The 26439-nt window shown below is 39.3% G+C and overlaps 1 protein-coding gene across 3 annotated transcripts in view; it reads right to left on the bottom strand.

The window, feature by feature from the left end:
- The window catches only part of LOC309338224 (utrophin-like), a gene marked incomplete at its 3' end in the record, with an annotated part of 204287 nt that overhangs the window by 166003 nt on the left and 11845 nt on the right, over nt 1-26439 (bottom strand). For 2 of the 3 annotated variants that reach the window (XM_081855250.1, XM_081855251.1), the window contains exon 7: nt 19063-19252. In XM_081855250.1, the coding sequence (XP_081711376.1) occupies nt 19063-19252 (190 nt within the window). Of the gene's footprint in view, nt 1-8481; nt 9045-19062; nt 19253-26439 lie in introns of those variants that run through there. The other variant, XM_081855252.1, reaches the window with a different exon arrangement.

The following is a 26439-nucleotide window of genomic DNA, read 5'->3' as shown; positions in this document are numbered from 1 at the left end:
ATGTAAACTAAACCTCACTAAAATCTAACCACTGCTCACCATCATTTTGCCAATCACTAAGTCAACAACTGAAATGGGTATTCTGAAGCAGAAGCAATGTAGTATCAAAAGGTAAAGGAAGGGAAGTTGCCCTGAAAAAATAATGTTACTTGTGTATGGGGGAAAAACATTCTCATGAAAGTATTATGACCATGAGTTCCAGCTGAAACAACCAAGTTCCATTATACTGTCAACTATCTGTCAACTATCATTCATCTGCAGCATTTGTTATAAATGGGAAACAAACTGGAAGGGCTGAGGTAGATCAATGTTCCAACAAGATGTAAACCTAGGTCACATTTAAGAGGAAATAGAACTATTTCTTTATCTTCTGTCTGCAGAGTGATATTATCAGCACAAGAAAGAGTCAAGCACCAGGGCCCTTCTATCTTACATGCCTCCTTGCCACCCTCATTTTATTAATAAAATGTATTTTATTTTATTATTGTATGCATTTTATTAATAAAAGGTAACCTAACCTAAATTGGCTGGTACCCTAGCCTTTTCACAGAGAAACTAATACTGGAGACTGAAGCAGAAATGAATCCTATTTTCATTCTTTCTAGAAGTAGAGACCTAGCTTTTCTGATACATGTATATTAGGCAGGCTCAAGGTTTACACAAAAAAATGACTTACCTAGACTATAAAGAGTGTGCAGTAGAATATCTGGGAATGAAGCCAAAGCTCAGACCCCTATGCATCTTACTTGCTATGAAAAAAAATTATCCTCACTCATAAGGCACTACAACTAAATAAGCAGCTTAAGCTCGTTTTAAGGCGCTGTTGAACAGACCTAGTTAAAAGTTGTACAGTCCAGGGGTCAAATACTTAGGAGCAAAAAAATAGTTTCAGGCTTGGTATCAAAATCTGTCTTGATTTTGAAAGCAGAAAACGATCTTACACACTGGCTGAGTTTGTATTTAACACTAATCCTGGGGCAAGGAATTTGTACCTTTTACATAAATAAACATTGCTGGAATCCAGCTCCTAGCAGCCTCAGCTGGCATGGCCAAAAGTCCTGGATAGTGGAAATTGCAATCCTGTTGCATGAATAGGGCCACAGGTTCCCCAGCCCTGTGCTAAATCATGGTTTAGTGATATGTGAGTGGAACCTTGTCTGCTCTAGGCCTCATGTGGTTTTCTCCTCTCTCCTCCTGGAGGTGCAATTTGGATGTTTTCCCTTTCCCTTAACCACAGCTCACTGATGTTTCTGAACTGAGGATTGCGGCTTATTACTAACTATGTTTCAGTTCAAAACAATCCCATTATAATTTCAAACTGTGACTTGTGGAACTGACCATAGTTTCTGATAAACCACATTTCCAGAATGTAAACAACAAGCAGGTATGGTTAGGGGAAAGGGAAAGCTTCCAAACTCCTTCTCCCAGCTGTATGACTGGAGAAGAGAGAATGTCACCCCAGCTTAGAGACTGAACTTGTTCACATAGCACTAAACCAGGCTTCCCCAACCTCGGCCCTCCAGATGTTTTTTGGCCTACAACTCCCATGATCCCTAGCTAGCAGGACCAGTGGTCAGGGATGATGGGAATTGTAGTCTCAAAACATCTGGAGGACCGAGGTTGAGGAAGCCTGGACTAAACCATTGTTTAGCATTAAAACAAACATGGCCACTGGATACATAACAAGCCATGGTTTGTGTTTAGCTTTGTACAAAGATGAGCAGTAATATGTCTCAACATAGCACACCTGCTCTTCTCCCCCCCTTGTACATTAGATGAGAAGATAAAAAGCTTATTTTACCTTTAAGGCAGCTCTACTAATTACCAGCACATCATTGTTCACCCTGAAAAACAGGGTTCTCAGATGAAAATCAACCCTTGATATGGGATCTTATTTGAAGCAAACAATGGTTTGCCATTAATTAGAAGCAAAGGCTTCTAATTTGCTCACTGTGTGCATGGGATAAAAGGAGAAGGGAGTGCATGAGTCACAGGCTTGCTGCTGTTTATTCCCAATCTTCCAAGCTATATTTGGAAGACTGGTTACAAGTGGATATGTTTAGCATCGGATTTAAAACCAGATTTTTAAAAAACAGAAGAAAAATGACCAGCTTGAAGCCTCACAGAATGATAAATTTGTTATTATATGTGTTGTAAGAAACCCGAAGGCGCTTTACTAGAACTACTACATAAAAGTCTAAAGCAAAATCTGAAGTTTGCTATGAACAAAAGTAATTCTTCCTTGAACAAACTGGAGAAACTGGGGCTGCAAAAGTTATGAATCAGCAATTTCTATGTGACTTCTACAGCCTACATCCAATCAACCAGTTTCAGTTTTCACTCTCATACATTTCCATCAGCCATAGCCTTACACGTATTCCTAAAACCCACAAGTGCCTTCTTAGGGAGATGTGTTATGAAAAGGAAATGTGTTACTCTCAAAGGTAAGAAAGTGCCTGAAAACACAGTTAACTAAATATACTACAAGTTACCAGGGGTGAGTGGAATGTAGCTTTATGAAATTGAAGGACAAGCTAGTCAAGGAGGGTGCTGTGCACTTTCCCATCTGTAAGTTAAGCTTTTATCGGGTGCTTGAAGAATGAGAAAAGAGCAGCTATCAAAGAAGTGTGTGAAGACTTACCGACATCCTCTGAAGCAAGTAAATAATGTGGACCATTTACAACATGGGATGTATAATGTTAGTAACCTTGGTGTTTTCTGTCAAATCAGCAGCATTCTTGTGCAGTAAAAAATAGCAGAAACTCAAGTATTAGGTATTGATTTAATTCCAGGAAATATGGGAGATTCAAGAAAACAGCTTCCCCCATTAATCCTCCACTTGTTATTCAACACGGCTGTTGCAATATTACAACCCTATCACTACATTTTATTTACATAAAATAGCATTCTGCTTTGTAACTGCAAAATATTTTAATCATAAGCGCCTAAGACGGACGCATTGTTGCTAAGTACTGGAAAAGTTTCCTTTCTGCACCCTCACTATGTGAGGTTGTGTCTAATATATATTTCCAAAAATGCACTTTTAAAAAAATATGACATGATATTATTGTAAAGAAGCTAATAAAATGGGGACTGGGCGAGGTAACTGCTAAGGTAGATTTGTAGCTGGATGGATGGCCATCTATCATGTATGATCTAGTTGAGTTTCCTGCATTGTAGGGATCTAGAGGATCCTCAGGGTCCCTTCCAACTCTATGATTCTACAATCCTAAGTTATATTATTCAGCATCCTTACAGGGTAGACTTTGGTAATATGGTGCCCTGAACGAAGCAGTGGGCCTTGCAGGAGAAGTTCAAAGCTGTCTACTTGGAGGTGGCAGGAGCGGAAGGGAGGAAGAGGAGAAGGAAGCAATGACTGGAGCTGCACCAGCTCCAACCACAGGTATGTCTTGGGTCTCCTCCTCAGCTCAACACCCTGCACAGAGGAACCACCTGCACCACCCTGAATCTGGCGCTGAAGCTAATGTTTTCCTATCCCATAGTCTCACACACTTTTCATTTTTAAATTCAGGTCTTTCTCACATCTTCAGTGTTTAAGAGGCACTATATTCTTCATAAGAATTTATCCAACGTATTCCTCCCTGTTTTTACTACTATTTTATTTAACATTCTCAACTTGTAATCATCTGTGTGTTCACAGTTGAGAGGGTTGCAAAGATCTTCTAGCACTAAATGAAGACAGGATAATATAGACACAAGTCTTTTTTGCCTTTCCTATAAACCGTCTAAGCTTTTATGCTTATGAGCGGAACAACGGAGTCCTTTCCACTAGATTCTATATAAGTATTCTTGTATTATATCCCCATTTAAAACAAGCATTATTTATTGCCACTAATTCCGACAGATCATTTTAGCTCCTTTCTCCCTGGCATCTTTAACTAAACTCCTATTATTAATTATCTCCTATTATCCTTCATCAGCTACTTGAACCACTTCAAAGTAGCTCCTGAAGTTTAGCTACCTCAAAACACACGCCAGCTGAAGTCCATAAAGTGTAAAGGGAAGGGAAGAGATTAAAAGTTCTGGTACTTTCCCTAACTATATTCCTTTACCAGTCCCAATCAGCTATTGCTCCCTTCAAGAGGCAGGAACAGGCCTCACTGTTCACTTTGTACCATATAATTTAATGCGCACTTTAAAGAAATATTTTTATGAATTGCCCTGTCCCAGGTTCTGCTTCTTAAGTTATACTCAAATGTGATAGAATATTGGCAGTGGGATTTGATATAGATAAAATTGTTTTCTTCCCCTCATCTCTAAATTCAATTGCCCTGAATCTGTCAAACTTCTATGTCTGCAAGGATTAATCATATAGCACCATACATTTCCTTTTGCGCTCATCATTATTTTTATATTTTCATCAATTTCCACAAAAGCTTTCTGAAATTGAAATTTATTCTTCAAAAAAACATATGTATAAAGCATTCATCTGAAAGCCAGACATAGCTTAGAGCATTTGTATCATTTATCATCACATCCAAGGAAGCTGGCAACTCATGTAAGTTATCGTGTGTCACTTCAGGACTGGAGATAAATGTCATACCCAGACTAGACTTTCAGATGTTCCCATGTATACATTTTCTAAATAGTTTTTCATTTGTTGTGTTGTAAATGAATACTTTCTGGCAGAATATTCACTGTGTTTTGAACACAAACTGCCTTTGTTATACTTGTCTTCTTAGCTGAAAGTGACCTGGCAGTTCTTGATATGAAGGGTGAGTATACCCAAATTATTACATATTAGGAACTCAAGCCACCTTAGCCATTTAAAAGGTTGTAGTATTCTATATTATTTTGATATATTTAGAAATGCCTCATATTTCTTTCCATGACGCAGTCATTCTTTTCAAAAAATGCTACTTTGCTGAGCTTCAAGCCAATTTAGGCTCAGTCATGGCTGCCGAATTGGAAAGCTTGTAGATGATCTCAAATATACCAAGTGGAAGTGCAACGATCTTCACATTTCATGGACTATGAAGAAAAAGTGCCAGCCATCTTTACCCACACGCTGCTTCGCTTTGTTTCTTTATGTCCTAAGAGCTTCTGACTAGTCCTGAGCACAGATATTAGGAAGAGAATGAAGAGCAGAGATTGCTGCATGCCATATAGATCCCTGAGGCTCGAGCAAGCGAGTGATGCTGCTCCTATCCTGTAAGTAGAATCTACAATCTCACGAAGGGGCAAGCTAATATTTGGAGAAAATTCCTGCAGTTTCCCCTCAAGAAGACTGACAGCATACTTCCAGAAGTATGGGGTGCCCCCAGAAACTGAAGGGGAAATTGATGGGAAGGGCATAACCAAAGGATTGTGATTCATGTCCCTACTTTTGTTATGTCAACACTGAGGGTGGATTAGGTCCAATGATCCAACTGGCACAGTTGCGGGCCCTCCAGGACAGCATGAGAGGTAGTATAGGGGGGTGGAGGGGAAGAATAATATTGCAGATACTGCCTCCTCCCTATCTGTATCCATATGCGGAAACCTCCAACAGAACAAAGGCCTTGAATTCAAAAAGGGTCCCTTTTGTGAATAGAGGGGCACCACTGGATCCAATCCAGAATGATAAATGTACACTGGTACCTCGGGTTACAGAGACTTCAGGTTACATACGCTTCAGATTACAGACTCCACTAACCCAGAAATAGTACCTTGGGTTAAGAACTTTGCTTCAGGATGAGAACAGAAATTGTGCTCCGGCAGCACGGCAGCAGTGGGAGGCCCCATTAGCTAAAGTGGTGCTTCAGGTTAAGAACAGTTTCAGGTTAAGAGCGGACCTCCGGAACGAATTAAGTACGTAACCAGAGGTACCACTGTATTAGGAAAACCTACCAGATGTATTCTGCTGTGCCTTTAAAGCAGGGGGTGGGCAACCTTTTTGCTGTCAAGGGCAACTTTATGCAGGGGTCAGGGGTCTCATGACTGAGTGGAGCAGAAGCCAGTGAAGGGCATGACCAAAATCAAAAGTGAGTTGGACACCTGTTTTTTAGCTTTGTGCAATTCTATTCCCTTCCCCACCACCACCCAGTGGATGGATAGAACACTCTTCCCAGAGGTCTGACTTAATTGTATGCAGAAGGCTTTTGAAATTAGGCTAAAGATTGCACATCCCTATTTTAAAGTATACAGCAGACAGCCTTTTGTTTACAATCTATTTTTAGAACTTTATCTTTTGCTCCCCAGCTCAAAAAATTAATTGTAGAATTCAGACTTATAATAATACACTTCTAATATTATCTTTATTAGCAATATTCTGAACTTATTTACACGATATTTTCCATTAATTTCATTTTAAGACAGCTTTAATTTACTGCTCACCAAAACTTTGGGGGGGATAGTGTCACCCCTAAATCTAGGAATAAAACAAGTACTTACGTTGCTAAGTATTCTATCATTTGGCATTACACTATTGAAATCAATCTTAATACAGCTACAGATATGTTTACCATATTCCTAGCATACAAGTTAGTACATAGAATGGTCAAATTACAGGGTTGCATTATTACGATTATAACAAGAAGAATAAAGAATTTTTTTTGTGCACAAGAATATAGAGACTTTCAGTTATTTCTTTCCCCAGTGAAATGAGCATAGTAGAATAATAGGACAGTTCATTATTTCATTGAAAGTTGCTTTAAAATTTGCAGTGCACATTAGATTTTCATTGTGCTATATAGCATTAACCATTCATTTATCACTGCCTTACATTGACACCTGGTGGAAGAGGCTGGGATTGTAACACATTTACCAACATCAGTTGAATGAGCATTATAAACAAACTTTGAACACTTCAATTGACAACTGAAACCAACAGTGTATAATTTAAAATGCTCTTTCTTTCTCCCTTGAAAATGATCGTTTTGAACAAAAAATGTATCCAATAATTCCAGGCTGTTAGACACTTCTGAGTGATAAATACACCATCAATTCCCATTCATAAAATAAAACTTCCTTTTGCTGCTTCACGAGCTAAGTTAGCAAGATAAATGCATTGCTACTGACATCTGTTCTACGTGGGCAATTTCTTCTAGTATCTTAGTACTACTACAAAGTTGGCTTCTCTGCTTGTGCCAAGTGACTGATGTGATAAGAAAAAAAACTATAAGCTTACAAACAACCCAACCACACTATCTTATTTCATGCCCAACATTAACATCTTACACACTTCTAGACAAGTTTCCGAAAAAGAATTTTTTTCACCCAAAAGCTGCAACGAATGCCAGCTATGTAATTTACTCTTTTAAGTGGCTGAAACAAAAATACTTAAGATAGTGATGCTTTAAAAGTTGTATTTGTACAGGCTGGATATTTTCAACTTCACAGCATGCCTTCTGAAACATCTATACAAAGTTATAAATATTTTAGAAATCTAGTCATTCCTATATAATTTAAGGAAGCAAAAAAGACTAAATGTAAGATAGCCAAGAAACCAGGAGATTTGTTTCCTCCTTCTCATAACAAATGATGGAAAATGCAAACAATATTGTTTAATTTTTATCAATTCACACTGAAGCAAAGAACATGAATTAACTCCTAAAACAGCAATATTCAGTAGTATTAAAAATCAGAAGTTCTACCAGCCACAGCCAGTTTCCTGCTTTGATGATAATCACTGTTTCCTTTCCCCCTTCTTGTTTTCTTTGTGTGTGTTGCTGCTGCTGCTGATTCAAAATAAGGAAGACATCCACCAGTTCTCCAATAACCCGCCGAAAGATAAATCCTTGTGTTTCCTCCTGCTCCCACTCTGTCCTTTCTAGCTAGGTGGGCTGTATGAGACATGGCTCAAGAATGGACTTACAGAGTGAGACTCTTACCTTGAAAGTTAACCAGCTTTAATGATTTCCCCTCGTATCTCAAAGTTAAAGATTAGCAAGCACTTTCGAGCAGCTCCACTACAGCAAAAGTTCTGCAACCACACAGAATCTACAACTCATAGCAGCAGATGTTTACATTACTGTCATGAGCACTAGGCCATCATGGGCTTTTGAATGGAAAAGCAGCATATACATTTTATGAAATATAGACATTTTACAGTTTTCCTATCTATTCTTCAATAGAAAAAATAATGTAACACAATAGAAGCTCCACTGGTTGCAGATCTGCAGAAAGCAGGTGCTACCTTAAACTTTTGTAAATTGAAATATGGACTGATATTTTAAAACACACTGGGGGGGTCTGTACTGAACAGCTCTTACACTAACCTTTTAACTGATCTTTATAAGAAGCAGCATTTCTAACAGCATCTTCCCAAGTGTGGCTAAAAATAATGAAACCAAGAAAGTATCAATTTCAGTAACTATAATTAATATTTCCCAAGAAAATATTTCTAGTGCCTAACCACACTAAGTCATACTTGTGTTTCTAGATAGATAGATAGATAGATAGATATAGATATTCATCCAATTTGTTAGTGCAAAGAAAGAAAGAGAGAAACAATAGTTTAACTTTCCAGTTTTTACTTACCTTGCAAAGCTTCTGATAACGTGGGGAAGAAACTGCCATTCTCTGCAAGCGATGCAATAATACCACAACTTTCTGCAGCGATGTTCTCACCACCGCCATCATTTTAAGTTTGCCACACTTCTGAAGACACCTCAAAATTTGCATTATAAATGAAGAACAACTATCATTTCCTCTTGGTCACTGGACAACGATTTGCCAGCTCTCTGAGCATGCTCGCTTCCAGGGCAGCTTTTCCGAGTGACACACTCAAAGGCAAAGGCAGTTAGCATAGTGTTAAAGTGTCTCTTCTTTCAAAAAGCCAAATATACACAAAAACAAAAGCTTGCCGGCATCCTCGAAGCCTGCATTTGCCCAGCAGATCCAGGGGAAAATGCCTGCTACCAAATGGGGAGAGTGAACTACATACCACCGAAGGTTTATGAATTGACAGCAGCGAGCTGCAGAAATAAAGCAGAATTCCTTGGGGAAGACATAATCACAACATTTCTCCTTTTGAATATGCCTCATAGGAAGAAAGAGAGCAGCGTTCCTTCCCTCACTCAGGAGAAAGATGCTCTCGCGCTCGCACTGGAAGCAGCTCTGGCAGAGCTGTGGAGCAAGTGAATAATACAGTGTGCTATAAATCTTATGAGAAGAGCAGAGGGATACCTGCCCTAATTATATCAGCCATACGTTAAAGGCTAATAAATCACATAGCGACAGCTCTCAAAAGCTAGATTATCTTGCACAAAAGGAAGACCTGCAGGGGGCAAACCCTATCCTGTGAAGATTCTCTTAAAGCTCATTCATCTCCAGAGCTCCGAAAGGAATCGTTCTACATGTAGAAGTACCAATGTTATTATGGTGAAAAATCCAATTAGAACCTTTCCTGCATAGGTCCATTTGAAGAATAAGGCAACTGGGTATGATTTTAGCAAGATAATATTTTAGTTATTGATTACTCACCCTCCTGCTCCCTCCCCCTGGGCAGGATTCTTCACAAGCTTTGGACCTTGATAACAAACTCTGAGAAGTTGTATCATTTAAGGAACTTAGTTTAAGACAGATGCTTCATAATGAGGCTATTCTTTTGCTGTCAGCATCAGTGTGGGTCTAACAGTGAGAACATACTTCAAATGTGGCAAAGTGTAACAAGGCATAGGCTGAAGTCACATGAGGCTGCAGTGCTTCTGAAGCAAAGCAAGTCTGGGAGACTGGTCAGGCGGCCAGTGGCTGGATAGGAGACAGCATGGGAACCCTGTGTTCGCTGTCTTGAGTTCAACACTAAAATAAAGGTTGGATATGCAACATACAAATATTCTTCATTAAATATGTATCTTATGATGTGGCAGGTCCCTCCACAGAGAGGCTCACCTGGTGTGGCTTTTAATGCCATGTGAGGGGCTTTTTATTTTGTTGATTTATAATTGTGAACCTTTGAATTCACTGTATTTTAGATATGCTGCATACTTTTAGTGGTGCAGCATATTTTCCCCCTATGACGCTGAAACCTTTGCTGTTGAAATTTTTATGCTGGCATTTTATGCTAGAGTTGGTTTACTGTTCTGTGATTATTCTTGGATATTAATGCTTTATTGTTTGTAAGCCACCCAGAGAAGCCTGTTATTGGGCGACATTGTAAATGTCATTAACCAATCAATAAAAACAGAACGTATGGATCAAACGTCCTGCTCTAATATCAAGCCACCTACCAGGGCTGAACGAATCAAATAATTCCACAAGCAGAAACCCAATGCACTGTAAAATGGCATGTGAAGAGCAAGTATGGTTCAGGCACTTGACCCTAGCCACACCCTGCAAGGAAAGGACGTGGAACACTTCAAGGAAAATAACCAAGATTAAAACTCCTTCCCAGTCATAAATAGGATCAACAGGTCAGATACTGTGTCAGAAACATGGCTCTAGTGGATCATACTTAAATAGTTATGCTGGAAATAAACTCCATGCCATCAACATGGCCTGGATAGCTCAGATGGTTAGAGCATGGTGATAGCGCCAAGGTTGCAGGTTCGACCCCCATATAGGACAGCTGCATATTCTTACACTGCAGGGCATTGGATTAGATCAGGCTTCCTCAACCTCGGCCGTCCAGATGTTTTGAGACTACAAATCCCATCATCCCTGACCACTGGTCCTGCTAGCTAGGGATCATGGGAGTTGTAGGCCTAAAACATCTGGAGGGCCAAGGTTGAGGAAGCCTGGATTAGATGACCCTCTGGGTCCCTTCCAACCCTACAATTCTATTATTCTAACATACATCACAAAAGGACTAATACTAAGAAAGTATATAATGGCTTTATTCTCAAGGATAACCAAGGTGGTGCCCTCCAGATGTTATTATACTCCATTTCCCATCATCCCCACCAATGGTTATCCTGACTGGGGCTGATAGGAGTTGGGAGTGCAATAGTGTATTGAGGGCAATGCATGGGCTACCCCTGCTCTATCCCAACACTACTCTTGTACTGTAGGAATGTAGAAACAACAAAGTAAAACAATTTCACAAGAACAAAGCTCTCAAGTGTCAGAGACTGTGTGAGAGACTACTTGATTGGTTCTTCCTTCTTCCTACCTACTCCTGCCAACCCCCATGTATTATTATTTTTTAATATTCCCGCGTTATTGGAGAAGCAGGCAGGTGGAGAATGACAGGCATGCACTGGGGCAGTCCCACAATACTTCGGATGGGGGGGGGGGAAGAGAACATATCTAAAAAGTCTTCTTCCCAATCATAAGGAGCACAACTTCAGGACTACTTGGTAATCCCTTTTACAAAAGCTCACACGATTCCTCTTAAATAGCCATCCTCTCTGCCTGTGTGCTGAATAGAGTGCTACCGTACTTCTACAACAGCTCAGAAATCAGGAAAGCAAATGTTTTCACCAAATACTGCAAGCAACCTTTTCCATGCATGACTAGAGCCAACAAATATTTACTTACTGTGAGATTCTAACTTGAGGCAACAAAATAGAAAAGACAAATGAGGCACTTAATGTTAAAAAACAAAACAGAATTGGCTACATTTAGCTAAGTGAAGTCGCTTGATCCCACATGCTTTCCCAAGGATATAGTTTTACACCTCTAGTAGCTAAAACTTGACAACTTCTAACTTTTTCTAAGTTTACCCATTAGCCTGGTTGGTGCATATTCTGTAAATCAATACAAGGTTTTAAAATATGAAGTTCTATGATTCTAAGTTTAGTACTCAACAACACTACCAGTGCAACATTCAAAGAATCTCACATCCCGCCCCCCTTATTTTGCCTAGCTTTGTAAAGAGCAACTTCTGAACTCTGGTAGTAGCAAGAGCAGGTCTGAAAGTGTGGCAGAGAACCTTCTTCGGAGTGGCGCCCTCCCTGTGGTACACTCTCCCATCAGATGTCAAGGAGATAAAGAAGTACAGAACTTTTAGAAGACATCTGAAGGCAGCCTTGTTACTGGGAAGTTTTTAATGTCTGGCATTTTATTATGTTTTTATATGTGTTGGAAGCCACCCAAGTGGCTGGGGAAACCCAGCCAGATGGCCATGGTATAAATAATTAAATTATGATTATGATTATGATTACAGAGGAGGACCCAGTAAGTTGGTTTATGTTCAGTGGGTGAGGCTGCAGGACCCTCCTCAGTTCCTCCCCCTAGCCCATAAAGAGTGAAAGAAAATAAATTGTCCAAAATAAGCAAGTGCATAATTTGTGCAAGTGGGAAGCTTCCCCTTACTCAGGCACAAAATTTCATTATGTGTATACAAACCCTTGCTTTTTCTACAAAAAGCTTTCTTCAGCCTAAATAGATCTTATCACTCAACTTAATCATCACCCTAAGCTTCCAAAGCAGAGAATTCAAAATTCAATATATAAAATACAGTGGTACCTCTGGATGCGAATGGGATCCGTTCCAGAGCCCCATTCGCATCCTGAAGCGAACGCAACCCACGTCTGCGCATCTGCGTGGGTCACGATTCACCGCTTCTGCGCATGCGCGTGACGTCATTTTGAGTGTCTGCGCATGCGCGAACGGCAAAACCCGGAAGTAACACATTCCGTTACTTCCAGGTCACCGCGGAGCACAACCCGAAAACGTTCAACCTGAAGCTACTTCAACCCGAGGTATGACTGTAGCTAAAACCAAATACATGAATTAGGGTGGGTCCTGAAAACACATATCCCAAGTGCCAAAGGCCAGGGCAAAGAGTTGCATCTTCAGCATATGACAGAAACTATACAATGAAGGTGTCAGATGCAACTCTTTGGGGAGTGAATTCCACAACCTGGGAGCTTCCACAGAGAATGCCCTCTCCTGGGCCACCACCCACTTAACTTCTGAGGATGGTGGTACCATCAAGAGGGTCCCACTACTGATCTTAACACCAAAGGTCTGCAGAGAAGGAGGATGTTTTTCAAATATTTCATGCCAAAGTCATGTAAGGTGTAATTACAGTATTTTCATATGCTCTCTCAATCCCGCTTTATTTAAAAGAGAAAATCCCTCCTTGGTAGAATTTCCATGGTTATTAGAATAGTGCAGTCTGTATTATTTGTGGCAGCTCTGAAATTGCCAATGATAGCTCTGTGGACAAAGGTTGTGTGGCTATACAGATGAGGTTGAGGTTTCCACCACATGTGAACAAGGGAAGCTAAGTTGCTTTTCATATATGGATTGTTACACTGCATAGTTAGGTCAATGGTAGCACTAAACTAAAATTTTAACATTTTTCTATGAATATGGAGGAAGGCCACTTACATATTTTTAAAAAATGTAAATCACTTTCCTACTTACATATTAGTAGCAAACATAAAGCAAAAGCAAACCGTACTATAAAATTAAACAATGAAAATTCTAAAAGCTTAAAATACCAAGAATAAGCTGAAAAATTATCAGTAAGCAGCAAACAAAACAAAACAATAAAAACAATGGAAAAACTCATTAAAACTTACTTTTACATTTTAATATTTTGTTTCACTTTAAACAAATGGCAGCGTTAAGCTAAACTTTACTAACTTTAGTTTCAGTGGAACAAAACCAAAACCCCTTATTTTATGGTAAACTAGGGGTTGTACTGTTCCCTAAAAGTGTGATTCTTGAAGTAATATTGTCTCCCAGGATTCTTCTGTTACATATTTTCATTCTCCATGCAATGTCTGTTCCTGCCTTGTTAAGTAGAATGTTGTTTCTAGCACATAACGAGAACTTTTTGGCCAAGCCTACCATAATCCCTTTACTGACTTCCAGGTCTACTCTGTAAGTATATGAATATTTAAATTAATTCTTCCAGCCATATCTTTGCCACAGCTTTATCTTAGGACCTATAGTCATCTTTAAGAATTCTAACACATTCTTCAGACACTCAACCTTCGTGCTTACTCTCTGGGTTTAGATCAGGGGTCAGCAACCTTTTTCAGCCTTGGGCCGGTCCACCGTCCCTCAGACCATGTTGTAGGTCAGACTATATTTTTTTTTGGGGGGGGGGGCGAATGAACGAATTCCTATGCCCCACAAATAACCCAGAGGTGCATTTTAAATAAAAGGACACATTCTACTCATGTAAAAACACACTGATTCCGAGACAGTCCGTGGGCCAGATTGAGAAGGTGATTGGGCCGCATCCGGCCCCCCGGGCCTTAGGTTGCCTACCCCTGGGTTTAGATCAACTTTTTCAGTAAGATTCCCACTTTCCCCCCAGGCTGTCAATAATAGTGCCTGAGGGCTATCTTCCTCAACTGTATCTAGTCTTTGGCCAGCAAACCTGAACGATTACATATTTTAAAATCCTGCCTCTAATATATTCACTATTTTCATTCAACTGGACACCTTTTCCTCATTCTAATTCCTGCTGAATGCTATGACACATGCAAGAAATCAGGTCAACACTAACCCCTAGGATGACTGCCAGCAGTATAGTACAGATTTTCATGTTCTGCTCTCATGTTTTCTAAGTAACTGGAAACCAACATACTCTGAAACATAACATCTGCACAACCTTATGATGCAAAATATCATAATTCTTCCTCTTTTCATTTGTTAAAGACACCGTGTCCTTTTTTCCACATACTTTATAGCCAGTGAAAATATCTAAGTACACATGTTTGCCACTGCCAAGTGGGGTAATTCATGACAAAAAATAGTGTAGGGAATTTTTAAGTTCTGATCCAGGATCCAAATTGAAATAACAGTCAGAAAGAGAGATCTATACACAATATTAGCCTTGTTAATATTTTCTGTTTGATGAAGATATCATTTGGCTTATCTTCAATACCTGGAAATTAAGTGTACCTCTCAAAGAAGATGTGGGAAACATTTCAGGAAGTCCTAGATTGTTAAGATCAGAGTGTGAGCTGAGTGACAAACCAGCTAAGTTAGCCTTGTCATAGCCAATAGAACAGAAATAACTATAGTTGATGGATTTTCCTTTGGAAGACATGAAAAATATATTGCAAAACTCTAAGTTCCGAAAATAAATAGAATCAGTCAAGTTTTCCTAGTATTTGTCATAAGGACAGGACAGAACACAGTAAACAACCAGTTGTCTGGGGAAAGGCTGTTCCCTTGTGTGCATAACTGGCCATAAATGCACTAAAACCAAAACGATTTTTGTAGTACATAGATTACATACTGCTCCCAAGAAGCTGAAAGCCTACATCTAGGAAATAGCAAAAAAATAAATCACAAGAAATAAATCACTAGATACAAGTGAAAATCTACAAAAAGTAACTGCAACCCACCAGCTCAAACATTTAATTCATCCATTACACATAATTAAACTAGAATAAAATTAAACGGTCATTGAGTTTAATTTAGTTACTGCCATGAAACAGACCTTGCAGAATTTACTAACATTCACTTTAATCTCTATTTTTTAGAGTTCATGTAATGCTTATATTCACATCAGTTTGCTACTGGCATTTTTACTACGAAACATTTTGATTAAAAAGTGCAAGATGGACTCATACTTTAAACAGAAATTTCCTTCACTGAAATCATCAACATACAATCAAATGAGATAATAGTATAAGATACTGTACTTTATTTTCTCATTTTGTCTTTGCACAAAGTGTGGATCCTATAACTGCTTTTTATTGTAACGCTTAATATTTTGTACAAATACAGAAACATAAGAATTGCCTTGTATTTGATGTTCTACATCAAACTAAGGTCTATCTTATCCAAAATTCTAGACTTGTTCAGATGGTATATTGATCCTGGGGAGAAACTGGGAGTGGGCCTCAGAGCAACCTTCCTTCCTTTTCTTTCTCTCTCTCTCTCTCTCTCTCTCTCTCTCTCTCTCTCTCTCTCACACACACACACACACACACACTTAATTTATCTTCACGGGGGGGGGGGAGAGAGAGAGAATCTAAGAGATTTTAGGTTTATTTGAACTGAGGGTCTCCCTTAGCACTGCAATGTACAAGCTTTCTCCAGCTGAAGCTATCCAGGAAAGATACCCCCTAGTAAACAAAAGTATATCCCTATTGCTTCCTAACATGGAGGTCTAAAGAAGCAGCACAAATAACAACCAAGGAGGATTGCAGCAAAGGTTTTTTGCTGGGGAAAGAAGTGCCAAGCTAACAAAAATTACATTGCTGACATACTACACTGCCTCATTTTATTAACTATGCAGTCAACCACTTCCCCTGTCCTTCCTTCGAATATAAGAAGTACTGCAGAACTTCTCAAAAGAGCAGGGACACTGCAAAACTTTGTGATGATTCAGACACTGGCAGTGCACAGTCTAAGAAGTGCAACTTGAAACCCTTTTTAATTTCACTGAGGATGTTGGCACATACAACCTTCAAGCTGGAGCTAGAGCATCCAAAGGATAATAAAGGAAAACCTCTAGGTTCATGCACTGTTCCATTAACACCTCTAAAAGCATCACACCTCCAGGCAACCAGTTGAGTTAGTTGTGCATTCTTGAAAAAGAGAATTTATAGTCATAGGATAAGGCTGAAGATGGAATTGGGCGGGGAGGGGGCAGTGAAACCACTGTATGTAACCACTGCCAAGTGAAGGGTCACTTCAATAAATGATTCAGTTCATTGCCACTTCTAAACAGTTGGCGGGGGGGGGGCAATTTGCTAGAGATCTGGCAGCTGTGCCTCCATTTTTCAGTTGTTGTTTCCTTTGCATTTGCAGTCCCAGAGCAAAAATGCTTAAGTTTTAGCTGCAAATGCTCTGAAGGAATGCCTGCATTGTTAGTTCTGCACGTTTATGATTAACAAGTTCTCACTCACTAAAAACAAATCAAACTTTGTTGACCATCAAAAGGGTTTGCCATGAACTCGAAACTGCATGCACATGACTAAACCCATTTATTTCTACAGGAGAGACTATAATATAGCACGGAATGGAAGGAAATTATTCAAGTAGAAAATGTATTAAAATATTCAGGTAAAATGGAAATAACTATGAAGGAGTCGCATAATGCAAGAAGGGCAAACAAGGATTCCATAATTATAAGGGAAGTATATTAAATTTCCACCTCACAATTTAGAGGAAATTTCGCATGTTTTAACTTTGCTATTCAGCTTCCTGAGCTTTAAAGTCAAGGGTACAACAGCCTCAAAAGAGGACACCTACCTGCCCTTGATTTCCCAAATATACCACTAAGCAATCAAGGAAAATAGCTCTTACAGAACCTCCAAGAAAGAAAAGGGGACAGATAAGAACATAAGAATGTAAAAAGAGGCCTGCTAGATAAGGCCAATGGACCATCTGGTCTGGCATCCTTCTCTCACAGTAGCCAAGCAAATAAGGCTGGTCCCATTTCCTTCCAATACCTCAGTGATGAGATCAGAAATGTGTTTAGTAATAATACTATACTGAAAGACACCCCCCATTCATTCTCCAAACAATATTTGAAGTTTATCTGTCCTTTTATCAACTTTGAGACAGTTATAAAAACCATCATACAGTTTATTTTCAGCATTCAAAACTTCTGAGCCAATTCTTAGCTGCTCACTCTTCCTTTACCATTTATCATCCACATTAGTAGACAGCAGTGGTCAACAGTAAAGGGACCCCTGACCATTAGGTCCAGTTGTGGCCAACTCTGGGGTTGTGGCGCTCAGCTCTCTTTATTGGCCGAGGGAGCCGGCGTACAGCTTCCGGGTCATGTGGCCAGCATGACTAAGCTGCTTCTGGCGAACTAGAGCAGCACATGGAAACGCCGTTTACCTTCCCACCGGAAGCACTTTGATGTGCTTTCAAACTGCTAGGTTGGCAGGAGCAGGGACCGAGAAACGGGAGCTCACCCCATTGTTGGGATTCGAACCGCCGACCTTCTGATCAGCAAGTCCTAGGCTCTGTGGTTTAACCCACAGCGCCACCTCATCGTCAACAGTAAGTCCTAGACTCTGTGGTTTAACCCACAGCGCCCCTCGTGGTCAACAGTAGTTTTGAGTTTAAGACTAGTTGAGGGTTAGAGAGCTCAGAGGCTAAATACAGAGGTACCTCAGGTTAAGAACTTAATTCGTTCTGGAGGTCCATTCTTAACCTGAACCTGTTCTTAACCTGAGGTACCACTTTAGCTAATGGGGCCTCCAGCTGCCGCAGCGTGATTTCTGTTCTCATCCTGAGGTAAAGTTCTTAACCCAAAGTACTATTTCTGGGTTAGTGGAGTCTGTAACCTGAAGCGTCTGTAACCTGAAGTGTCTGTAACCCGAGGTATCAGTGTATTAAGAATAAACTGGGAAATCCATAGGTGCTAATAGATAAAAGATAGCTACATTATAATTATGTATGTTTAGAACAGCCAGAAACAAAACAGGCAACTTACTGAAAAAATGAATACTAACAAGACCAAGAGAAGACTTCACAAAAATGTACATTTGCTCTTTTAGTATGAATTTACTGAAATCTCTTTTTATATCACAGAAAATCGTATTGCTGAAATGATCCCTCTACTTCAAAGCCTATGTCTAAAAATCAGGTTGGGTTATGGTTTTCCTATGTGAATTAATGGCATTCAATTAGCAACGGTAAGCTGTCACAAGGTGTTTTCCTTCCTGCCACCAATCATACCTTGGGACCTTGCTTGCTAGTAAATAACAAGAAAGGGTGACTCCTCATAGCAGTTCCCATCAGCAAAGTTTACTTATTGATTCCCTCCTATCTGACAATATAGGAGCTTTCTGTCTCTGAGAGATTATTCAGGCAAAATTTAGGCTGGTGTGAGATATGTAAGACCTCATGATACGCTGATTCTTGATTTGCAGCATCCCTACTTAGAAAGTATAGAAATGCTTGTGAAGAGGCCCAGTGGGCTAGAGGTTTGGGGAATACTTCATTAAAATTACTGTAACTTTTAAGTACAGATTTATTAAACAAGGTTTATGGAGAAAAAAACATTTACTTTGTGGAATTTTCTTTAAAATACACACTCAGATTTAGCAGCTCATTTTGATCCCTTAGCTGATGGCCCTCCGTTACTGTGCAGCAGCCTTTATTCTTCAGCAGCCATTGGACTCGTTATTAATTGCATGTTATTGTTGTTTTTATTTATTGCAATCTGGCTTTAGCATTTTAAACGTAAAGGCAAGTTAACTACTTTAACTAACACACACAAACTTGTCGTGCTCTTACCTCTATCTGCTTTTTCAGTTCTCTTCCAGAAGCACTGTCCTGAACAGCGCATTCTCGTTGTGATGCGTCTGCAAGCACGTTGACTGTAGCTTCTGCTTCTTGTATCCACTTGAGGAAACTTTCAAGGTCTTTGAGCAAGGCATGCACTGCCTTCAGCTCAGCCTCCAAAGCATTCTGCCTATTAGATGTTCTGTAGGGAAGAAAAATAACACTGACCTCAGAAAAATTGCAAAAAGTAATCATTAAATCTAAGACAGAGCAGTTGGTGCGCATTTGTTTTGGTGCATTATGCCACAGGTTCTAGAATTTCTATGCTTATTCATTTACTTGCAAGATGCTACAATTTATGAAAATAATTCAATATACCAAATACTCCTCTTCTTGCTGTAACCATATTGCAATGTTGCAAGTGTGAGGAACTTAACTGCACACTTTCAGGACGTTGTGAAGCAAGCAAATAGTTTTTTCGCAATGAATGAAAACAACTCCCTAAAGTGTACAGACCACAATGCTGTTAAAAAGTGGAACAGATGTTCTTTATTTTATCACTTACTTGAGAGATTGCAACTACTCCTTTAATAGAATCATAATTTATTTGAGAGTTTCTTTCATATTTCACATATTGCACCTATTACACACCTCAATATTCTGTAAACATTTGCAACACTTTTGACTTTGACTGACCTTCATCTTTCCAAACTGAAATGAATTCAGGCAACATTATCAACTCACAGGATTTAATTTTTGAAGATTGTTTTGGTGATAATCTATTGGTAGGCTAAGAAGGTGCCAAATCTATATATTTTTTCCTGCCAAAAAATCTGCAATAAGTAAGTGCCAAATTGCAGAGCTATAGTACCAAAAGCATCCTCTCCAAATATCTACTTCAAGTATTATATCATTGAATAATACGTTATTTTAAAGTATTGGTGATTGCTGGCACAATGGTTGAACTTTGTGTGCATGCTTTTTTTTTTAAAGAAACACAAAGAATGAATAGATCACATTTCAATTATATGTTTAAAATAAATAGTTAATAATTTTTTTTAAGGCAGCTACAACTTTGCTCATATTTAAAGGATAAATGCATGGGGCTTAGGACCTCTAGACATAATAATTGAGGTATTTTCTCCATCTTCAGTTTTGAGCCAACACAAAATACAGTTCTATATGGAAGAATTATACCATCACAGAACATTACTATCCAGAGGATTTAGTGTGTGCAGCTACCGACAGCTGAATCCACACACTTCCACAAATTAAATTTTATGCTGGAGTGCTCCAACAAAATTGTAGTTACTTCCCACAAGATCTTTTCAGTATTTAGCAAAAAATACATATCCAGATTTCCTACCAAAGCATCTTAAAATAATTACTGTTCTGCAGTAAGATATTTTCTTGTGATTCCTAATAGCCAGTGTGTGGAGCCACCATATAAGGTGAAGTGGGACCTGTGCCAGTATGGAACATACGTGTGTGTGTGTGTGTGTGTGTGAGAGAGAGAGAGAGAGAGAGAGAGAGAGAGAGAGAGAGAATATGTACACACTCACTCACACATGCACCCACACCACCCACTCACATAAAATATCAAAGAGATGCACAACATAAAAAACACAATACAAAAAAAGCCCAAGAATGACCGGTTTGTCTAAAAAGGGAAATTAAATAACTGAATAGGCATTAAAAGCCTTAAAGAGACATCTGAAGGTTAACAGTGAGGACACCTGCTGAATCTCTGTTGGAAGAGTATTCCAGAGCATGAGACCAGAGGTACTAAATGCCTGACATCTAGTTGGGGCCAGCAGGGCTTCTGAGATACAGGGGACCACCAACTGTGCCCCTCCAGATGATCTCCTATGTAAAACCCTGTGTGAACTGCAGCATAAAATAATAAACTGATGCAACAGTCCATGTGATAGTTACTACTACTCACAGATCCAGATCTAAATAACTGTGAAATTAGTTCCAAGAACAAATTGTAAAACAGCTCTGTCTAAATGAGAAATATTTGGTGAAAATATGGGCAGATATTCAGATGATGGATGATTTCCATGAAATGATTATCATTAAGATCAACAACTGCTAATGTCTTGGCATGCTTATTCATGCTCTACTGTTTTAAATTCTGAAATAATCCATGTAGTGTATTATGGATCAGGATTAAGCCATGGTTTTATAACCTGGTTTGTAGAGATCACTTAAACCACAGTTCTCCAGTCCAGACAAAATTAGAACCTGCAGTTTAACAAACCTCTGGTGTGTGAGAGGCAATGGTAGATGAACTAGGAGCACACATACACACATCCATGTCTCTTATTCCTACATACATCGTGAGACAGCACACCCCTCAAACTCCTCCGCTAAATGCCCTTGCAAACGCCCTTTGGTCATGAGAGCTTCACCTGCTGGATTTCTTCCTGTGGTGCATTAGCTAAGTGGCCCGAATCTACCTGAATACTATCAAGAAGCATGTGTGCAATAAAGAGATAAAGTAGAGATATTTGTTCATTAAAGTATACAAGGATGCAATCCTGTGCACCCTTAACTAAGAATAAATCCCATTTCATGTAAGTATATTTAAGATCGTGCAGTAGGATTGTGCTGTTTTTGGAGTATAGGGATGCTGCCAAGGCAGAAAAACAAAAGCTAAGGAGAAAGTAAAGATGCTATGAACCACATGATCTTGTGAATGTATCAGGTGACTTGCTGGATCAGAGGAAATATCCATTTAGTCCAGAACATTGTCCAGCCAGGTGCATCTAGGAATACATAACATGAGCACAGTAGGATAGAACCATATTCTGTTCATCCCCAGCTGCTGGACAGAGGTAACATTGAAATTCCCCTTCTTAGTACTGTTCAATGTGTTTTTCAGTCTTGAGTCCAAAATCTGTTCCCTGCGTAGTCCTAGTTAATTTAAAGCACATTAGCACTTCAACAAGATAAAGCAAAAGAATTGTCAGGTAACAGGAAGTCCAAACCCACGTAATGTTTGAATCACCAATAAAGCTAACAACAAGAAGTTAAAGGGCTAATGAAGTTAAAGGTAAATCTAATTTCATATTTGCTGTAGCTTTACAGAACTCCAAAAAGTCCAAAGAATAACTTTGCTGATTATCATAATGGGGGGGGGGTTATAGGTGAGCACATGCATGACTGAAACAGTGGTTTTAAAGTTGCAAGGAGGGTGCCCTATTTTTAAAATCCCTTTTAGGGGTTTTTAAAACATGAAAGTAGACTTTTTAAAAAGTCTAGACTAAATTCAAGAAATAATATCTGAGTCTGAGACTGGGAACAAAGAATGTAATTTATTCATCCAGGTTACAGAGATACTGACAAATTACCCAGTCTCAACCCTGAAGTATAAACAATTATTGCCCACTGTGTAGCATATCTAATTTATACAGCAGCTCAAATTTGAGAGTACAATCTCTTCAATGCCAGTGGTTTTAAAATGGTCTGAAGGGACATGTTGGTTTTAAAGAAGTTTCAATTAGAGAAAATGCTGAAATTCTCCATTATTTTCAGCAGTCCTTTACTCTCAGATGTTGTTAATCTTTCTTTTCCTTGCTGTTAATAATCCATTTTTAATTGCTTTTAACTTTTTTTCTGATAATTTTAGTATTTCTTGTAAGCAGAGGTTTTGCTATAATCAAGCAGTATATACATTTTGCTACATACACATAGATAAGTTCCAGCATGTTTACCTGCTTCATGGTTTGAAGTATTTAAACAGATTTCTAAATGTCGGTTTCCTCCTTCACCACATTTTCAAGATAAAACATAATCTATCCAAGCTTCTTTTAAACAGCTGCTTGTTCACTTTTGCCTTCAAAGCCTGTTTCACCGCTTGGCTTCATTTACAATAAGATTGCACTGTTCCTATGAAGTCCCAATACAAATTCCTCCATAATTTACCTTAAAATTATTGGCCATTTTTTTAACCTTCAAATCTTCATGCCAAAACAAATTAGCCATATACCACCCTAACGTTACCTGCAAAGTTATTTTATTTTACTATCAATACTTTGCAATGCATATTGAGCACATTGAAAATGAGCATACTATATTTTTGTTCTCCAGCACCATGAAGTATATACATTTTATTATTTGAATACATATTTTCCAAGTCTGTGATATTTTATAACATATACATGAAGTCTAATAATTATACTCAACCTGCCTGAAAGAGAGTTGATGTACAGAAACCACAAATGCTAACAAAAGATAAAGGGAAATCCAGACAAGAAGGGACTCTTGGGTCTTAACACAGTGAAAGTGACAGGACTGATGAAATTATGTAGAATGATGAAAAAAGGCAACATAAAAACAAACCATCTTCACATCTCTAGAGGAAACTTTTTTCGGGTTAAAATAAAATTGTTCAAGGTAACGAAGAGAATGATAGCTGGAGGCAGAAAACATACTATTATACAAAGAAGGAATTGTGACTCAACTGCAAGAAGTTTATTTTCAAATGGGAAAAATCATTAACTCTATTCCTTTCAGGATCAGACAGGGAGCTTCTGTGGCTTAAAACACTAAAAACTGAAGTTGAGGGATATTTTCTCAAAGTGTAATCCAGGACTCCCTACAGAGGACAGAAGGCTTTCTTGGAGAGGATTACTAATACAAGGGAATGAGGTACATCCATGAGGCAATAGTCTGCTTTGACAGTGTTACTGCTTGTGAAGACTCTAACTCAGGGGTGCAGAACTTTTGGCTCATGGACCTAATCTCGAACGCCATTTCCACCAAGCTATGCCCACTTGCTCTACAGCTGATGCCATATATGACCTCAGGCATGGGGCAGGTAAAGAAACATCTGACTCATCCAAAAGTCCATTTGCAGGCACTGACAATCAGTTGATTGATTGCTGGGTCTTGCTAAAGCCCTTGCAAAGTGCTCTTTTGTGGAGAAACAGCACTCAGCAAGACCCATATGGACAAAAAAGTGAGGTCAAACTTGGCCTGCAAGAGATGGGGGAAATAATGATCAAGCCCACTGGCCAGATCCATTTCCCTACCCCTGTGCTAGCCTGTGGACATAGGGATGTCCAAGGTGTGTTGCACATGCATAATCTTTTCCTTTGACCACTATTTGACTGGGCCAGGCAGAATGCTGCTAAACAATGATGTTTAGCACAATGATGTGTTCTAGTTACATTGAAGGAGACACAGATAGCTGTTTTTCTGCTCAAGGACTTTCCATAATGAAATCTGTTATTTCCTGGCACTACAGTACTTGGGGCTGAACCAAATGAGATGCATGCTCACATTTTTTGGAAACATCAAAAAGCACCTTTCAACCATTTTCCAGAAATGACTTCAAGAAGGAATTGAAAATGTTTCCATATTCAGGAAGCACTGCTTTCACTTTCATTTTTTTTTTTTTAAAAAAAATTTTTATTGGATTTTCAAAATTTTTTAAACAAACACAAACATATATCATAAACACAAAACACAAAACAGAATATCTGTAGTTTCATACCCTTACAATCATTACCCTCTTTCAGTGACTTCCCCCCACCCCCCCCAGCCACCTTCCCATTTCATTAAATATCTCAGCAAGTTATTTGTTCAAATCTCTTAAATATTATTCATATCTTTTCTTATAATTTATCCTTTATCCATTTTTACTTTAAATCCCATTATACATATTAAGTTGTTTCTCTAAGGTCGGCCTAATTTCTCTCCCACAAATTCCTTACTCTTTATATTAAATCAAAAAACAATAATATTTCTATTCTAAACCCCAGACTTTTACCACTCTGCACTCCCCTCCCCCTCTATCCCGGTATTTGCCCCTTCCCACATTAATATCCTAAAGAAAAAAAAAGACAGATTTAACCCGGATTTCTCACATCAGAGGCCCTTAGGCCCCCGTTAATCACTCTCCAGCAATTTTGTTTATAGTCCTTTTTATTGATCTTCTCTTCTCGAAGGAATTCTGTCACCAGTTCCTCATATTTTTCAAACAAAAACAGTCTTTGTCCAGGATCAACAGATCTCCCATGTTGCAGCTTAAAGAAGAAGTCTCCATCATACTTATTCGTTCTTTCGTAGCTTAATGTTTCAGTTGTTCCAGGGACTTCCATCTTTCTCTCTCTTTGCAGATTTATGATCCATTGGTTGTCTTTTTCACTTCTTTTCCTCCCAAAAGTTACAGATATTTGATTGCTCTCTTCCTCCTGAACTCCTTCTTCTTTTTCTTCTTTTTCCCCCAGTTCTGAAGTTGTCTCTTTTTCTGCAGCTGCAGATTCTTTTTCCATCCGGTTAGCTCCACCAACAGATTTGTTTAGTTTAAGATTGAAGGTCATCAGTTGATCTCTCATGGCTAAGCTCTGCTCTTGCAGAGCTCCCACCAGGGAAAACATTTTTTTTATCTCTGCCAGTAGTTTTCCTTCCGCAGCCATTGCAATGTCTTTAGTTCCCTCCAGGGGGATTTCCATCATAGTTCTTTTCCAACAGTTCGTTACTTTGTTATTCAGAATTAGTTTGTTTCCAGTCAATTTAATGTAACACTTTTAGTCCCAACAATATAGTTATAACACAGTTTTAACTCAATTTCCAAGCTGACGTCCGTTTGACAGCTCTTTTGACAGCTGTCAAACACCTTGTTTTTTCTCTCGGGTTCCCAAGCAGGGCACTGCCCGGGTTCGGGGGGGGGTCCGCCAAAAGCAAAACCTCTGGGATTCCCCTCTCTTCACTCCAGCACAAGTAACTTTTTCAACCAATTTATGAAAGTGTTCTTTCTCCTTTCAACACCAGAGTCTTTCCGACTTAGTGCTCCTCTCCTTGCTTTAAGTCTTTTGGTGGGGGGGGGAGTGTGGACTTCCTTTTTAACACATCCCCCGCTCGTACTCAAATTCAATGATAAAACTTTTAGTGCCAAAATTTCCTTCTACTCACGAGTTGTTTTTTCAGTCCAAATTTCAGGAAGAAAGATAGCGCTCTCCGGTCATGGCTCGCGGCTTCGCTCCGCCAAGGCAGCGATCGACTCTCAGCTCCACGCCACTCTCCGGTCCCCTCCGTAGCCTTTAAAAAGGCTCTTCGCGGGTCGGGGAGGGCGCTTAAGGTGCCCGCCGAGTCTCCATGTCCGCAGGCTTCAGCGCCTGCGGTTTCTAAGGGTCCCCGTGTCGCCGGCACGGCAAGACCCGTCCTTAGCGGAGCCGATTCCCTCCAGAGCTCGGAGGGAATCCGCCATTACCCGTTCGCGCTATCCCGGAAGTGCACTGCTTTCACTTTCAGTAGGTTTGCTGTACCCTTGGTGATAGGGATGTCAAGAAAATCCAAAAGCACAAGACACTTGACAACATAGCATAGACAAGGAAGAGGTGGGCAATCTTGATGGAGCACTCCTCTCAATCAGTGCTG

Source organism: Podarcis erhardii, assembly GCF_964252035.2.
Source record: "Podarcis erhardii genome assembly, chromosome: 3".
Classification (NCBI taxonomy): Eukaryota; Metazoa; Chordata; class Lepidosauria; order Squamata; family Lacertidae; genus Podarcis; species Podarcis erhardii.
This window is presented reverse-complemented; position numbering and strand designations above follow the sequence as displayed.